This window comes from Actinia tenebrosa, unplaced genomic scaffold (assembly GCF_029948245.1).
Source record: "Actinia tenebrosa isolate PJP-AT-01 unplaced genomic scaffold, QUT_ActTen_1.0 PGA_scaffold2__45_contigs__length_23673736, whole genome shotgun sequence".
Classification (NCBI taxonomy): Eukaryota; Metazoa; Cnidaria; class Anthozoa; order Actiniaria; family Actiniidae; genus Actinia; species Actinia tenebrosa.
Window position 1 is genome coordinate 15997076 of NW_028292579.1, and position 18690 is coordinate 16015765.

The 18690-nt window shown below is 38.4% G+C and overlaps 1 protein-coding gene across 7 annotated transcripts in view; it reads left to right on the top strand.

Annotated features, from left to right (window-relative positions):
• LOC116297813 (F-actin-uncapping protein LRRC16A) overlaps positions 1-18690 on the top strand; it is a 53468-nt gene that overhangs the window by 30041 nt on the left and 4737 nt on the right. For 2 of the 7 annotated variants that reach the window (XM_031706111.2, XM_031706112.2), the window contains 21 exons: positions 294-363; positions 454-535; positions 922-1012; positions 1401-1455; positions 1723-1826; positions 2238-2306; positions 2807-2875; positions 3580-3676; positions 4047-4148; positions 4742-4972; positions 5529-5591; positions 6383-6495; positions 6946-7033; positions 9384-9473; positions 11124-11409; positions 12900-13095; positions 13879-13984; positions 14876-14911; positions 15584-15615; positions 16403-16509; positions 18103-18141. In XM_031706111.2, the coding sequence (XP_031561971.2) occupies positions 294-363; positions 454-535; positions 922-1012; positions 1401-1455; positions 1723-1826; positions 2238-2306; positions 2807-2875; positions 3580-3676; positions 4047-4148; positions 4742-4972; positions 5529-5591; positions 6383-6495; positions 6946-7033; positions 9384-9473; positions 11124-11409; positions 12900-13095; positions 13879-13984; positions 14876-14911; positions 15584-15615; positions 16403-16509; positions 18103-18141 (2126 nt within the window). The remainder of the gene's footprint in view (positions 1-293; positions 364-453; positions 536-921; positions 1013-1400; positions 1456-1722; positions 1827-2237; positions 2307-2806; positions 2876-3579; positions 3677-4046; positions 4149-4741; positions 4973-5528; positions 5592-6382; positions 6496-6945; positions 7034-9383; positions 9474-11123; positions 11410-12899; positions 13096-13878; positions 13985-14875; positions 14912-15583; positions 15616-16402; positions 16510-18102; positions 18142-18690) is intronic. The other 5 variants (XM_031706113.2, XM_031706118.2, XM_031706114.2 and 2 more) reach the window with 4 other exon arrangements.

Below are 18690 nucleotides of genomic sequence, written 5' to 3' on the forward strand. Positions count from 1 at the left end.
TAAAGAAATTTTGTTAATTCATTATACTGAAAAGGCTCCAATGATGTTACATGAAGTCCTAGAATACACCACCTAGATAATAAAATTCCCAAATGGTCTTATTAACTTTATTATTATTTGGCTTAAAATAACGGCTTGACATCAGACAATGTCTGCCCAGAATTGGAACTTGTCCGTTCAAATCTTTGCCTTGCAAACTGTACCATTTAAGCCAGAAATGAGGTATGACTGAGATAAAGCTAATTTGGCCAGTAATCATGACAGTTGACTTACTGTCCATATTATTTTTCCAGGCCTTTATTAACTGGTTTTGCAGAAAATGCTGTGATTTCAGATGTGGAACTTGACATTAGCAAGAATGAGGTAAGTAAAAACTGAATATGATATGGAATCGTTTGTGCATCATTCTGTAATTATAATGATTATTTCACACTGTTTAATGATTTTGAACAGCTCAAAAGCAGTGGAGCTAAAGCATTGTCAGAATGTTTACACAAGATAAAGAATGTCAGGAAACTGAATATCAGTGATAATGGTAAGTCTGTGAAATCCTCACATTTTAACAATTCCCTGAAACAACCTCTGGGTTGATCAAAGTCAGGGTATGCCCAACTCACAGATGGAACGCTGAAACAACTTCTGCGTTGATCAAAGTCAGGGTATGGCTAACTCTGGGCTGATCTAAGACACCAACTGAATTAGGATAAATTTTAGCATGTTATGTTTTGCGGAGGGAGGAAACTTAGAGCACCAATCTAGTTGTGAGTTCAGAAGGAAAACCAGAGAACCTGGATAAAATCCCTTGTAGCACAGAAGAGAATCAAGAAGCAACTTTGTAACTTACATGTGACACCACCTGTGCTTCCCCATATTCTGTGTCATTTTATTCCTGGTATATAACTATATATTTTTCTATTTCAGGATTTGAAGGAGATTTTGTTAATGTGATCGAAAGCTTGGGTAAAAATGAATCCATTCAAGAACTACACGTGGGACAGAACTTCAAATATAGGTACTGGGATTTATAAGGGACTGCTTTCATGATTTATATATGGCATGTTGTCCTCTCCATATGAATAGATGATATGGCAGCCATGTTGGATGACAGAACAAAATAACCCCAAACAAATATTTTATTAAATTCAATCAAAAATTAGAAATTGCTGGTTTGCAATCAATCCCAAGAGAATGAAATAACAAAGACACGGTGGCCATGTTGGATGATATAACAAAAGAGACTAATGACAAATCTTTTGTTAAATTCATCCAACATGGCGGCTGTGAAAACCAGCAATAGTATTCAATAAGTGGTGTGCACCTCTTTGCATGAGAATAAAAGGACAAATGTCTTTGCAGGCATTATCTTTTTCCTTATCTAGTTCATGGCATTTTTCTTTCAGGGTTTCCAATGTTGGAATCGAGGCCTTGGTACAACTCATTTCAGAAGAAAACTCGGTAAATACTAAACATTGAGTCTCTGATTCAGCCTCTTAGACAGACAAGGTAGTGGTCATAACTTAATTACTCCCCCCCCCCCCCCCCTCTGTAATTATGGCACTGGCCCCTTAGGTCCCCTCCCTTGGCCATTGTCTCACACATTTCTGAACTAAGCAGCAGATCGGAAACAGTCTCTAAATCAACCTCTTATACAGACAAGGTAGTGGTTAATAACATAACCACACCCATTTCCCATAAACATTTCTATTGACCCTTTTCTTTCAGCACATTCATTACTTATCGCTGGCTGATTCTAAACTCAAACAAGACCTCATCCCTCTACTTGATGCATTAGGGACTAATGAGACACTCACCACTCTGGACATCAGGTACGCTGTCTAGTTCCTATCAATAAGATTGTCTGTTTCTTACATGTTTAAAATGAGTTAGAAATTTGCGGTATTTATGTCAGGATCGCCTTTGACCAACACTTATGACGTCTAAGGAGACCATTCAAGGCCACCAAAAGTGTCAAATACAAGCTGTGTAGTACTGTCTATTATAGCTTCGTAAACCTTGAATTAGAAGGCAGACCCAGTTTTTTGATCCATCCACATTCTTTATCATTCTTTATATAGATGTCGTCACTTTTTTGAAACTTTATCCCTGTCTGACTTCACGTTATCTTAATTGAATATCTAAAAAACTCGTTAAAAACTGGCTTTATCCTTGGACTCTTGCACTCTGTATCGGTTGTTATCAAACTGACTAATGGTGGCTTTATACTTTGTGTTTGTTAGTGGTAATGGCATTGGAGACGATGGTGCTCGTATACTCGCCAAAGCATTACAACTTAACTCAAAACTCAGGTAACTTTAACAGGGCCGTAACCAGGGGTCTTGCAGGATGGGTGCACAGGAAATGCAACAATATCTAAACTAACATGGTATAACATTCCAAGGATTTGCAGGGGGAAAAAGATGAATGACTTTTGCCAAGGTCGATCTTTTGGGAAGGTCGTTTATACATTGGAGGGGAGGGCTGTAGAATACACAGTAAAGTAAAGATGGTTGTAGCCCTCAGTAAGCTAAAGATGGCTGTAGTCCTCTCCCTTTCACTCACTATGAAATTCACGAACCTCCTGTTGAGTCAACAAGAAACTAGCTTTCATCAAAATAATACTAAGGTTTGACCCTCCAAAAAACTTGAAATTTTAATGATGACTCTCCTCTGTGAACGTACCTTACCTTAGTGATTTTCTTTGACCCAACAAATGCTACTGGCTACAAAGTGATGATAGTTTACTTCAAATCTCACTCAACTATGAATATGAAATATTTTTCTTATTGTTTCCCCCTTAAATGTTTAGAACTCTCATATTGGATAGAAATGGTATAACTCATCGAGGGTATGGTGATATCGCTGCTGCTCTTGAAAGGTATTGATAAACGTTTTGGCGGTAGCCATGTGGGATGGTAGGAACATGAGAAGCATTGGACTACTTCGACGATAAGGCGGCCATCTTCCCAGGGAGCAAAACAAAACAAAGATGACGGAAATTATATCGAGTTTCGTGTGTTTGTGTTTCTTTTATGAGTAAAGGTGATTGATGTGTCGTCTCAATTCATCTTTGTTGTATTCTCTTGTGGTGAGCTGTTAATATCAATCCACGTCATCACTATAACAAAGCTTTATTTGCCTCCTGGACGCCCCATAATGCCTTGCGATACAAGATAGTCGCCGTATCGTCAAAATAGTCCATTCAATACCATCTAACATGGCCGCAGTATAGTAACGTGTTCTTGCAAAACCTCCTGACTATTTATCGTCTTCTGACATACCGAGCTATGAGTAGCATGGAATTTTCCCATACTTTGTCTGCAGATTTCTACAGCAAAATATCTTCTGTGCTAACATTATTTATTTATGAATCATTTTCGTGCCCAGATCCTTCTCACCTTTCTAACGAAAGAAGGGTCTGGGTACGAGAATGTATATGTGGTGTGTTTAGTAAACATGTAACATGGAACAAAAACCTTCACCAACCTTGTCTGAAATAGCTGCATGTCTTTTATACATAAGCTCCATGCGATGAGGGGTTAAAAAATGCTTACTTTAATCAGATGTTCTATTGTGTTACAGGAACCATACTCTACACTCTATCCCCTTCCCTCTTCACGATGCGTCACAGTGTCTTAAAGCCCAAGGTGTGTCAAAGTGTGAACAACACCTTAGAAAGGTAGGAAACCTTAAAAATGAATTATTTTAATGTTACTATCCAGCTGTTAGCCAATCAAAATCGAGAACATTTGCAAAACTGTGGTGTCACTTTTCCTCTTGAAATTGCGAATTTCCAGGCCACCAAATAAATCAAAAAGAAAAAACGTTACTAATATACGCGCTTACTAACAGTGACACAGTAACTTAAATTAGAATAAGTTTTATATTTTTGTTGTAATGGTGTTTTTTTCGGCGATCCGAATTTTCGCATGATTCCTGATACCTCAGTTTTGCATTGACGCCATTTCTACGTCAGTATTTCAGATCAGCTGCATGCATTTTATTTATGTTTTTGAAAAATGAGTCCTTACTCTAATTGACTTTTATAGATCGAACAAATCCTACTGCGAAACCAGTCTCCACATAAGATAGTACCTGAACAAGCATACAGGTTACAGCAAGGATTGTTAGTCGCCTCGACCCAACAGCAGGTCAGTAAAATGTACTCTTTATCATAAATATATTTTTTGTGGCGTATGGGTTTACCGCTCGCCACTCACCGCTGTGCTCCGGGTTCGTGCCCGGCTCAGACTGGATGAGTTGAGTTTGTTTGTTGTGTTGTTCTCTCCCTCTCTTGCCACCAGGGTTTTCTACGGTTTCCTCCCTCAGTAAAAATCAACATGTGAGTTGAACGTTGTATGTTGTAAATATATAATGTGGTGGTACTGTATTGTGTGTAGAAGGAACCTTACGGAAGAGCACCGTACGGGGAGTGTTGGTTGTAAAATATAAGTTTTATTATGACTATGTTATTACAGTGATATCACTCTACATGTACGACTTTTCTAGCGCATTAGTAGATGAAGTGGTTACAATGTGTTACGTCAGCTATTTACGTACTGTCTTTTAAGTAGTATAGTGTGACATAAGTACTATTATTAATATGGGTTATTATATGCGTCTAGCATGTGACTTCATTCTTTGAGATGAGTAGTATACGGATATTATTAGTGTGTGACGTCTTTCTATGAAGGATTTCAATACGATTATATTTATCTCAGTATTACTATTTGCCACGCAACAGGCTGTTGATCGTCTGATAGTTCAAATACAAGAAAACATTCACGCGCTACGAACATCTGAGGATGAGAAGATCCAAAAAGAAATCTCCATCGCTAAACAGTACATACAGGACGCTGATAAGCTGAAACAACTGCTTCTCAAGTTTCATTTGTGCACCGACGACAGTGATATCGAGGAAGAATTTACTCAGTTATCCGTTAAGTTTTACCAAGCCTCACAGGACAAAATGAAGGTATTGCTGGGTTTTCAATCATTCCGAAGAGAGTGAAATAACAAAACACACGGCGACTGTGTTAGATGACAAAAGGATTCATTGACAATTCTTTCGTTACATTCATCCAAGATGGCGGCAATGGTGCCATATGCAAACGAGGAATTGTCGTTAAAAGTTTTAACTGGCTTGCTAACACAACACTAGAATCCAAGGGTAGGATAGCGGTAATGCATTTGCGTCTTAACTCTGGGTTCTCAGGTATGAATTTTGGATTCAGGATCACCGAATATGTTGGGTCTCATTCTTGATCCGAGGGTTTTTATCGGGGTTCTTTAGTCCCCTCCCTACCCCCTCCCCCTACGCAGAACCCAATACGCTGAAGAATTCCGCTTCGATCTGTGAGTTAGCGTCCTGAACTTGATTAACCCCGGGGTTATTTCAGGGTTTGAATTTTTTTAAGAAACTTAGAACAGCATTACTGATAGCTTACCGATATCTTGATGTCAATTTATCTTACGATATTGTTCCCGCAAGTGGGAATTAAAAACTAACTTGTCTTGTGTTTCCCTCCAAGGAAAATGTGGAGAAGATGTTGTCATGTGCACATGAAGTATGTCCCTACATTACATCTAAAGAGGTATGACATCATATCACTAGAATATGAACCGGATGTTACGCAACTAGAAACTTACAGTGTAGGCATGGAGTACTGTAACCATGACTTTACTATGTCTAATTGGATAGAGCAGATAGCTATGAGAAACTTACAGTGTAAACATGCAGTATCGTGTCCGTGACGGTGTCGTGTCCATGAATTCTGATTGGATAGAGCAGATAGCTATGAGAAACTTATAGTGTAAACATGCAGTACCGTGTCCGCGACGGTGCCTTGTTTAAAAATTCTGACTGGATAGAGAAGAAAACTATGAATACACCTTTTTCGATTTCTGGATTACTGACTTATTTAATCAGGGCCAGCCTCGTATCAGTGCCTAAATATTCACAAATACCAACGGTAAAGTAAAGAATGCACAACTTCAACAATACAAACACTTTGAAATTCCATGGACCTTCACTGGAATACATGAATATTCTAAACAAAATTGAGGCTTACCCTGATCAGAGAACTCCAAACTAGTACCTTACTTACTGTCCAAACATGCAGTGCTGTGAGCATGACGATACCCTGTCCAAAAATTCTTATTGGTTAAAGCAGATAAACTACCGACCTCTCCGAGACCCACAGATCGTCCAGCCCGTAGCTCCAGCGCGTGCGATCTGGTTGGGTTGCCTGTGCTTTATTCAGTGTTCTTGATTTAATACGGAGAAGAAGGACTTTGCGAAAACTTATCAGAATACTTGCAGTCGAGACAAAACGTGCCTTTTCTTTCTTCACAATTTGCTTGACTGCAATTATTGTTTCTTAAGGATGTCCAAAGCAGCTTGACAACGGTTACCACTAGCAACCAACGGCTCAGCCAAACGTTTGTTGAAGAAGTGATCTTAACCCACGCAGCTTCCACCATTATAAATAGAATAAGGTTAGTCATCAGAAACTATTAGCCTTTCCGAGATTGATAAAAAAATGGGGCGAGTTGGCATTTCAGTGCACTATAGTATTTGTCAATTGGTCTTCCTGTGGTATGGATGCACATGCGGTTTCTTAAAAGTCATGCGGGCTCATAAGTAAACAAATATGGCCGATGATAAATAATATTATGTACGCCGCCATCTTTGATATTTACTTGAGCCCACGCTTTTCGCGGATAATCGTATTCGTTAGCACATGTCATTACCACAGGAAGACCAATCAGCAAATTTATGTCTGCCGTGCTCCCTTGTATAGGCCACCATAAAACAGCCTTACATTGCACTCATTTCAGTCTTCCCCTCAAACTCGTAATTGCTAAAAAATGTGTAAATCGTCGCTGATTCATTATATTTTGTTTATACGGGATAATCAATGCTAACCCTTTATATATCTTTTTCAGTGAGGACAAGCTGACATTAGCGTCGATAATAGCCGATACCATTATGGATATGGTGATACGACACATGGAGACATGTAATGTGAATCTGGTGAGTATGACGACATCAGTGATAGGAGTAAAAATTGGAGTTCCTAACCAAAGAATGGTGGATTTCTCCAGTCCCTAGTTCTAACCATTGTTGGGTCTCTTGACCATGTGGGATGGAATAATCAGTGTAATATGAGCATGCGTGTTGGATTATCAGGCAAAGAATGTCCCTGGCATAAGATATATCTAGTTTTAACCATTGTTGGGTCTTAAGACCATGTGGGATGGAATAACAAGTTTCATATGAGCATGTGTGTTGGTTCATCTGACGAATCCTTAACAACTGTTGGTTGTCTAAAGCTGAACAGAATAGTTTTCGAAACAATTTTAGTCATTAAAGCGGATCCACATTCCGCCACTAAATAAGCACAAAATACTTATAAATTATTGCCATTTTTAATCGCAAATACGCCCAATCAAACTTATAGGAGAATGGCGACACACGTTCCTATGTGTCCTGTTGCATAGTTAATACAGTCATCTAGAGTTACTAAAATGGATATTGTACCAAAATAGTCTCTTACCTTTGTAGCTCTTATTGCCATCGTTTTGGGAAGCTAAACAGTGGACTTGACTCGATGTAGAACTAATTAAGAATAGCAGTTTTGTGATCTGATCGTGTGTTGCGTGACAGTCATGTCAAATTCGATGCCATCAGTAAAGTAGTTTAGGAAGGTGAAATTCCACCCAAAACACGAGGCACATAAGAGCACTTTGATTGGATGTTTCTTAAAACAATAAAATCGTACAGCCTTTATGATTGGCTCGCTTTATCGCAAAAATGATTGGATAGTTTTGATGAACATCTGAGTATGTTATTGGTAGATGACCCCAGAGGTCAGGTCACGCTGACTCTTCCACTAAGTGTCCCTTGATAAATCAAACTATACGATCTGCTTCAGTCCTACCATGTTGTGAGGAACGTCAAGGGTAATCTCTACCATGCAGTGTTCGAGCAGCCAGACAACAGGTGTTCAGGTTGTCCTGACGTTAAATCAGGTATCAGAATCTACCATTACCGACAAACATTCTAATCTCGTTATTTCGAGTCTTCTTGTGCTTGTCGTCGTTTTTTATCGACTGAATCATCTGTATCAAGGTTATAATCTTTTTCGTTCATGATATGGACGGTATTGGTGCAATACTTGCCTTTGTTGCTGACAGCAGGCATCCCAGGCCTCCTATATATCCTATATTTCCTATAATTTGTATAGGATCCTATAAAGAGCCTATATCTAAAGAAAACCTCCTATATTTCCTATAAATAGGACGAGTGCTGAGTGATATATTTAGATTTTACACTGTTTAGCATATTTGGCGAAGGTAATAAAATGGTGCTCCCTTTTTTTGGTTCCTTTTTTTTTTTTTTTTTTTTTTTTTTTTTTGTTGGCTTTTTGGTTCTGCAAATCATTGCCGCTTACGCCACTGAAAAGCTATTTTAGCTCCTATAAAGTGCATATACTTTTGGGAAAAAATCCTATATTTTCCTATATCTAGAACTTACACAACCTATATTTCCTATCAAATTTGTATTAAAAATGGCTGGGATGCCTGTGACAGTGTAATACAATCATATTTGTTAAAATGCTTCTACGCTTTATTTTGCAATTGATATCGTTTGGTAAAGTTTATTATTTATTTTTTGTGTGCCCGAAATACTAAACAAAAAGTGTCTGTCTCGCCAGTTTGGATAGTTTTTGATATTATTATAGCATCCATGGAATATGTCTTTTCTAATTTCCTATTTTTTCTTTCTTTCTTTCCTTTCTTTTCTTTCTTTTTTTCTTCTTTCTTTGAAGACAAAACCCATAATGAATCTAGACCATATTTTACTTTTGCCAAAACGGTTGCACTAAGTTGATTGCTCTCCTTAGGTAAAGGCTGCTGATTAATCCAGTTCGAATTAGAATTCCGAAATATATTTTTGCGAAGGAAGAAAATCCAAAGAACCCCCAAAAAACCTTCAAAATTGACCTTTTTTGCTCAGGCGTAATGTTTTCCCATTTCAGACCACGTATTATTCCCTTGAGAATAGGATTCTTTGTTTAACTTGTATCATATTCATGCATCTTCTCATGTGCAACCATTAAACAAAGAAATGATACTCTAGGGAATAACACGTGGTCTGATATGGTAAAACATGCCCAAGGTAAAGAGGTCTATAGAGAACCAACAAGCAACGGAGCTCGCGGAAAGCGACATTCCAGCAGCCCACACCACTTGCCCCCCCCCCCCCCCCCCCCCACATGACTAGAATAGTCTATGACGTTCAAAAACGACCATGGGGTATTTTCTTCAGCTAGGATATATTTTCGTGTAATGCTTATTTACAATATTTATTCTGTATGCAGGAACTTCTCCTGAAGGGCTATCGCCAGAAACAGGCCCTGAACGATGAATGTGACCAGGGACCGGAAAAAGAAACTGATGATGCAGCTGTCGTAAGTATTATTACTTACTCTCTTCACGCTACAGACGTACCGTGCCGTGCAGGTCATGGTGCCACGTCGATGCATTCAAAGCATTTTGATTGGACGAGCAGTAATCTCGCGCGCTGTGATTGGTGCAACGGATGTTGCGAACCCTATAGAGCTTTTACTTTATGACGTGTTTCCTGGCCAAACTTCACACGAAAACCTCTAATATATAGTGAAAAAAAAGACCGTTTTCGAAGTAGTCAAATACTGCTGTGTTCCTCGATCACAGACTCATTTATGGGGGGTTAGCTTCCATTCAGCGTCAGAATAGTCAAATAACAACTGTAAAGTAAAGAATGCACAACTTAAACCCCTTGCACTGAGTCCAGAAAGGAATTGTTCTGGGGGGCAAACAATCTATTTTTTTGCGTAAGAAAAGACGGCCTTTCTTTTGTCTCCCAGAACAATTCCTCTAGGTAATCAATGCAAGGGGTCTACACAAACGTTTTGAAATCCACGGACCTTCACTGGAACACATTAATATCCAAAATAATTCAATACGAAATCGAAGCTAACCCTGCAATTCGAAACTGGGCCCGTTTGTACGAAGGGTGGATAGCGCTATCCGACGGATAAATCGGCCTTATCCAGTGAATGAGTCCATGCTGTTTCAGTTATCCAATAAATTTATCCACTGAATAAGATTTACCCGTCTTATAGCGCTATCCACCCTTCGCACAACCGTGGTGTGTGATTCTTATACATTTTTTAGAGGTTCTCTTATACATTTCTCAGAGGTTCACTCTCATTATTGGTTCTCAGTCTTACGTCTCGTTCCTTGAACACAGGAGCGTGAGGTTTCTCTGGGTCACAACTCTAGGGCAACACAAATCCAGATGATTTCGCTTCTCTCAACCTGAACTCAGCGAACATTTTCGGCTCCGTAAAATGACAGCTTTTACTCGAAAATATAATATATAAAAAACTCATTGGTGGAAAGATTCACCAAATATTAATGAATAGCATATTTCGTTTTCGTTGGTAGAAAACATTTCGTTTTGACAAGACATAATAAAATACTTGGAAATTTTCGCAATTGTGACAGACAGTGCTTTACTCGCCTTGATTCCAAATCATTTGGATCAAACCCTTCGTGCAACTTGTTTGTTTGAAAGATCTACGTGAGGGAGAGAAAGAAACGTTTGTTTTTTTTCTTATCCAAAAGAACAACACAGTCGGTTCCCCACTTCAGTTGCGTGACATTAGGAAACGTGATATGACGTGACATAGGCTTCAGCTCAGCCTGATTCAACTTTCCTGAGCCCAAAAGTGGTAAAGAAGGTTCAGGGCTCTGGGAATCTCCTACTTCACACTTCTTTGACCCTCCACAAAAATGCAATTTTTGCCCAGCACGTTTGATTTTTGACTCCAGTTTTTTTTGGAGAAACATTTTTCACTGTTGAATCATTGTTTGAATCTTTCACTTTCGAAAGTCTTGACTCAGTTCTAAATTTACAAACTAACAAAGGTAAAAACGAAAGTTCAATACTGATTTTCTCATATACTTGAGTGCTGGCTTAGGCCGATATCATTTCTCTAAACTCGAATCAAAAACATAGAGGAACACGAATGTGTCTTCAAATAATGCTGGCGTTTTTTTCAAACTCTTTACAGGCTGCAAGAAAAGCAAAGAATCGGCTTAGTTCGGCTTTACTCGTTGCTGGCGACAATACCGAGGAAGTTCCAAGGAGTCGCAAGAGAAGACCTACGGTTAGTCGTCAGAAACCAAAGAACAGTATCTCGGAGGAAAACCTTGAGGAAAAAGAAGAAGTTCATAAAGATGCTGACGTGAAAAAGTTTGAAGAAGTGAGCGTTGTTATTGCCAAGAAAGAGAAAGGTTCGCCAATGGTGACGAAGAAAGGCAAGGCTCCAACGCCGCCGAAAATTTCGGTAGAGTTCGGTGAGTAGATAATTAATTCCTCCAAAATTTCTGTTTAAACTTTTTATGTGGTCTCATTCTGTATTACCTGGGTCGTATGCAGAATCAGAGGTTTCGAAACCGATGATACTTATTCTAGTTGAACGATATAAGACTACAAGACGTAATAGAATTTGTTTTAATATACAATTGTCAATGAAACATCTGTCTGTCTGTCTGTCTGTGTCTTTTTCCCCTGAGTCTCTTTATTTGACTATGCATTTCATTGCCTCTGTCTGTCTGTCCGTCCATATGTCTGTCTGTCTGTCTGTCTCTCCGTCACATCACGCGTACATGTAGTCTTCACAAGTGAAATTGTCACCATCTTTAAACCATCCCATTATCAATATTATAATTTCCCTCTTCAAAGTAGCTTTGAAAATGAGACTAACAAGAAATTACATAAGAAATACCTCCCACAAGCCAAGAAAAAAATTTCATTTTCATCTCACTCAGGATAACTTTGAAAGTAGTTTCCAGATATTTCTACTCAAAATGAAAATTCGTGTCTCCGCTCGATCATTTAATATTCTTTATTTATTTCGTTTTCTTTGAGACCAATGCACGATGTAAGACATTAGTTAGAGTTTCCTGTCGTGCTTTGGCTGACGTCCAGTTCTTCAATTGCTTCGTATTATTACCAGAAGCTTCAAGTCTTGGTGTTTTCCGGCTCTACATTCTATTAGTAGCTCATTTTTTGCGCAGCTCGGAATGTTTTCGTGGGTTTTACATTTTTCTTAGAAAAAAAGGAAAGAAAACCATTGTATTTATTCGAATCGCTAAGCTAGCGGGTAGTACTGAAGCAGCGTAACTTGATTGCGTTACGTAATTGCTTAATCAATTGCTTTACGTACGGCTACAATACATTGAGGTACGGACGTACTGTGCAGTTGGGTCGTGTTCTAACATTTCCTTCCACCGTTAAACATGAACATTGCGTTCTCACTCACGTGACAAGGCAGCCGTATTAATTTATCAAACAATAGAAACTTTCTGAACAGTTTCTGCATAAAAATAGAGTTCAATTCCCCGAGGATAGAAAGTTTATTATTTTGGTACACCAAAAGGTCGCTGTGCATGACGTCACCATGGCAGCGTGACCGTCACGTCACGTCCGTAAACTTTTCACAGTCATTCGGAATAGACCTTTTTCGAGTTCCAAATTACCGCTGTGTTGCTTGATTACAGACAATATTCACAAATACCAACGGTAAAGTAAAGAATGCACAACTTCAACAAAATATACACTTTTAAAATTCTACACGCCTTTACTGGAAGACGTGAATATTCTACGCAAAATCGAGGCGAACCCTGACCAACAGAGAGCTCGAAACTGGAGTATAAATATTTTCTCTAGATAATATAACACTGTGATATATATTTAACTTTTATTTTCATCTCATTCTCTTCTACATTTGTTGACACAGCTAGTGAGAACGTTGTGTACTCATAGTCTTGTATTCTTCCTGTAGACCTAAATGCAGTGGAGAAGAAAGATGGTGGGCTCAACCACCTTGGGAAAGACCGACCACGCCCTGCTCAGGGACGGCGACTTCCTACTCGACCGTCTAACCGACCACAGGTGACCAATGGAATAACTAAGGAGAAAAATGAGGACGAGGATAACAGTATTGATCATTTCTGGGAAACGCCTCCTCCTGAAAATGAGTAAGTACTATCTATCGTCACTTGTATTTTTCAGTTGCGTGATATATTGTCATGTCACACAAATAGTAATTCTTCAGTTTTGTGACATATTGTCATGTCACACAAGTAGTAATTCTTCAGTTGCGTGATATATTGTCATGTCACACAAGTAGTAATTCTTCAGTTGCGTGACATATATCACACAAGTAGAAACTCTTCATTTGCGTGACATTGTCATGTCACACAAGTATTAACAGCTTCAGAAAGACGTGAGATGACATTAGTTTTTCATTACTAACGAGATGCATGAGTCCAAGCATGAGTAATAGAACTTGTACCTTCTCAGAGAGCATCGTGGTAATGTTTTTGCACTTGGTTACCAGAACAAGATACATACTCATGTCTGCTAGCCATCTTCGTTAATAAACTCTCCAAGTAGACTGGTGTAGAGTGATTGTGATTGGTTGCTCTTAGTATAATTATATTGTACACACCACCACTAGACATAACAACAGTACACGATTCTGCTTCTGCTTTTCATTTCTTCTGCCCATGTTACTAATGACAGCCACGCTTTAATTTAGGTACATTAGCAAGTGCAGCAAAATTGTGCCACTTGTTGTTCGACTTGTTGCATCGCAAGCTGTAGAGGACACTAGAGAAAAATGTTTGTGCATGCGTGCCTTTCAGCACGTTTTTGTGAAGGGTCGTGAACGGGTCTATTTGCATGTCAAGCTTCATGCTTAACTCCCTACCCTCACCCCTCTCAAACGATTTTGTCATTTAATGTTTGTTTATCCAAAGGCCAAAAGCCAAGCCAAAGAAGGAAGCCAAACCTCCAGCTAAGACACCACCCAGACCTGCACCTAAACCAGCTCCTAAACCCAAGCCTGTAGTCAAGAACACAGAGGTAACAAGCATTTCTTTACCAAGTTATTGTATTTATATTTTCTTTTATATCTTCTTCCAAAAAGAGAATCATGCAAAGACAGGTTCTTTGGGCTAGCATAATCTATAATATCTTGATAAAATATCTTACTATATATCTTTATCTTGTATTAAAAGAAAAACAGGGGTTTTGCACCATCGGCAGCAGTGTTAGATGGCAGCAACAGTACAATTATTTTCATTTTTTACTGTTGCCACTGCAATGCAATGAGGTCTGCATAGCAACTGCATTGCAAACTCGACACAGTTATTCCCTCAACCTCGGTGGCTTACACGATAGGCCTCCGTTTTCAAATGTCTTCACTCTGGAGAACGTTTTCAAATGTATGGGTTTTGGACGAAAAAGCTCAGCGTTTTTTGGGTCGTTTTGCTGTGTAGTCGCATAGAAAAGCATGGGTTTTCAAACGAAAACGCATTTGTATTAGTGTGGACGGACCTTAGAGTCCACAACGCACAGGATAGCATTTATTACGGGAAACCGTAGCAACCGCAGCAACCGTAGTAATACTTTATATAAATGCCTAAATTGTGTATCGTCTTGTCACGCAATCAATGTTGTGTGACAGAATATACAATACGAGGTAACATGTGCTATAGGCGTGCAGCAAATGTAGAAACATTTGAAGCGTACTGTATATTAGTTGCAGTGTAGTGTCACATAATCTCGTGTGACTCACTGTTGAATAAATAGTTGTAACGGAGTGTCACGCAAGCGCAGGCTTCTCATTATTGAGGTTTCATGGACAGGACAACAGGTGTTACAAGAACACAACAGAACTTGGAGTATGCTGTACAGAAACATGCATGATTAATTGTAACACATTCATCTCACAAACGCATGTTCCTACTGCAGGAAAACGAACAGACGACATCAGAAAAGGACGATAAGGTATAAGAAAAGTCATAAAAAAACTACATACTGATAACTATGTCACACATCTGTTAATAGAAAATCGTCACTAAATGATAATGTCACGCTCGTTGTCACGTAATCCTAACAATAGAAATTAATGTCACACTACGTTAAAACTAATCAGAGAAAATCCTGCAACCTTGAATAATAATAATAATAATAATGATATCCCTGAATGTCTGAAATATAATGCACTTAGATTTTGTAACAAATTAATCTACGATAGTCACGCAAACCCATGACATCATGGACTAGAAAACAATATTTCAACAATTGAACTTAACTTTTACTCTTTTGTTGCAATTTCATTTTTACAAAATGTTCAAGTTAGGTGAGCCTGCAATTCTATCCACAACTACTTTTTTTTCGGCCCTGTCATTTTATCGCACTAAATGCACCATACTAGAGTATAAAGGCTATAAGCGTGCATCTGCACTATTTAGCACTAAATAGCACTAAACAGCACTAATTAAACAACAGAATTAGCATAATCAAGCAGTATTTAGTTCTATTTAGGTTATACACTTTTAGTTTTCGTACTCTAAGCACTAATGGATAACGTCTCCTGTTTGCACATGGTATTCATTTTTTCAGCAAGATTTTTTATTACGATCCAATTTTACTGTAAGTAACTTTATATTTCTCTAGGAATCCAAAAAGGCTGGATGGATTCCCAAAGGGTAAGTACTTGTTCGTACGTTCATTTTTCCAATATACAAGTGGTGATAACTAGTAGAACTAGCAATATACAGCTATTTCAAAAAACGTTGAAGAGGCGAACGGTAAATGGCGATCGGTGATTGCACGACAGCAACATCTGTGTCATTGACAAGAATAAGAATAAGAAACACAAGTCATTCCAGCTATTCTGGCATCTCCTATCGTTTATCGCCTATCGCTCATTGCCTATCGTTGTTCGTCGCACTGAACTTACTAATTTGCGCAAATTTGTGCAATTTCTTACAAAGATATTATATGGTGTATTGAATATATGGTATGCACTCTAGCATGAGTAAACAGTGTTAGAAAGATGATCAACTTGTACCAAGTGAATTAAGAAAAGAACACAGGTGTGACAAAGAGGACAAACATAAGGAAAGCCTGAGTCCTAAATAAACCTGTCATAGTAATTGCTTTTGGAGTTCACGGGGACCAGCAACTTGTTTTTTTTGTACAATGTTTATTAACTATGTCGGGGTAAACAAGTCAAAATAAAATTCATATTGTCACAGTGTTTCCCCATTTCAGACCACGTTTCATTCTCTTGAGAATAAGATTCTTTGTTTGAGTTGTGCCCATATTCATGTCTTCTCGTGCGCTACCATTAAACAAAGAAATGATACTCTTGGAAAGAACACTTGGTCTGAAGTGGGACATTGCATCCAGACAAAGTTGGTATATTACCATGAATCTTGGCTACATTTTTCATTAATTTCCTCTTTCTCTTGATATTCTTTTTCCCCTTAGTGGCATAAGTCTGCCAGGGTTCTTCAAGAAGAAACGAACCAGTTCAGGAACAGAAGGAAGTAACGATGGTATGAGAAGCCAATGGTTTACAACATCCAGTACCACAGGTGAGGGAGGAGGAGGAGAGGGGAGAGCTTTTTTCATCACATCTAAACTACTTATAACCTTAAAGACGCGATTACACGTAGCAATGTTCTCTGCAACATGTCTCGCTACATCGTTGCGAAACAAAGTGCAAGAGTGTTTACACGGCGCAACGGAGACGTAATCGTTGACAAAAATAGAAACGAGTTCTACTTTGGCAGCAATTACTGCAACTTGTCTCGCAACCTTTAAAAAAAATTGCGCTGTAGGTTACACGCTGCAATGCTTCGTGAAAATTGCTCCTTGTAATCGCGCCGTTAATCCTATGCTTTAAATATTAATGGTTTCTACGTGAAATGAAAAACGCCTTGTGGTTTATGGATTAGAGTAATAGGTGATTTAGATGTGAATAATTTAAAGCTAAATATCAGTTAAGCATTAAATAATATAATAAATGTTTATAACAATAAGCATTAAAAACAAAGTTAAAAGCTATACTTAATTTACAGTTAGACTGTTTTTGCTAAAGTCGCCATTAAACAATGGTTAATAATAATTGTTCTTAAATTAGCCATTCCGATGTCGAAGAAAAAACTGGGTAGAATAAGCCTGAAGCGAGATGACGTTTTGCCCCTGTCTCTAGACCATAATCCTTTTCACACTGCTTTTGTTCTTTAATTATGACTGTTGTTCCTGTATTCCCTAAGGAATCAAAAATTTTAATATGAAAGAATTTTAAAAACTATTATGGTATAGAGACGGGGATAAAACGGCATTTCGCTTTAGGCTTATTGGCACCGATGTACATTGTGGGACTAGTCAGGGGACGAAATAGACGCCATCTTGGAAACAGTCCCACAATGCACTGCGATACCAACTCGACCCAGTTTTCCCCTCAACCTTGGAAAAAGAATAAGCGGTTAAGTGCTGTTAAATCTAATAAGTAAGTTTAATTCAATATTGAGTAAGCAATAAATGCCGATGGTAAACACTAAATGCTGATCCTTAAACGATATAACAGATATAAAATTTGTAATTAAGAGCTTTGGCGCAGACACCTACTCTAAGTCTATCGCGTTGATATGAAGGTAGGGTGACCCTACTGCTAAAATAACGTTTTTGGTTCCCCCTGGGGAAAGAAAGTGTAAGATTTGAAGGTAATCTCTTCAGTGTGTAATCCCAGAAGGAGTGGACGAAAATAGGGACTTTAAAGTAAGAGTAATAATTGTCGTTGTTTCGTCCCCTAAACAGCCCCATTATGCTACGCGCATCGGATCTTTTTTGAAACAGCTGTATATTTGCTTACCGTTGGTAGGTGCGATTGATCTTACTACTCTTCCCAGTACGCCGAGGCAGTTCGTAGGGACTGTTATGTTTACACCACGCGATCGAACTGCAATCGAGTTTTTATCGCTTGGTGAAAAAACACTTTCCACGTGGTACAACATTGGCATCACGTGGTCGATTTGAAATGCATCTGCGGTTAACATAAGAGACGCTACAAATGCGATAAAAAATCACAACTGCCTCGGTCTACTGGGAATTGTAGTAGTAATCCATGAACCGTATTAAATGTGTAAACTCATCTCAACACATGATTTAACTTTAATTTCTAGACGCTAAACCCGAAATAAGCCCCTCTGTGCCTTACTCAGGTAAACACGTGTTTTACTAAACATTAGCTTCGATTTAAATCCTCTTTAAATTTCTTAAGAAAACTAAATTATAACTTTTTTTTAGTTTTTCTAAGCTCTCCTTTTCCTCTTTTCTTCCTTCCCATGGTCCATTGCGTGATTTATTAGGCAATCCAATCCCATGCCTCACTGCGCACCTCAATGAGCCTGCACTTGTTATAATCCTCCATTAATGTGTTCTTTCTCATTCACTCATTTATTTTACTTATTAAGAATAACCTTCCATTGTTGAGTTTTGTCTTTCCTCGTTCGTTATAATCCTCCATTAATGTGTTCCTTCTCATTCACTCTCATTTATTCTACTTATTAAGAATATCCTTCCATTATTGACTTGTGTCTTTCTTCGTTCATTCTCTTTCTAGTTTATTTCATTGCATTTTTTCATATATGGTTATTTTCATAAGGAAATATTCCAACATCGGACACATTTCCTGTGTCTTCGGTAGACTGGCAGCTTGGTCGTAATTTGAGGCCTGAGGAAACAAGAGTTTTTCCATTAGATTACATTTA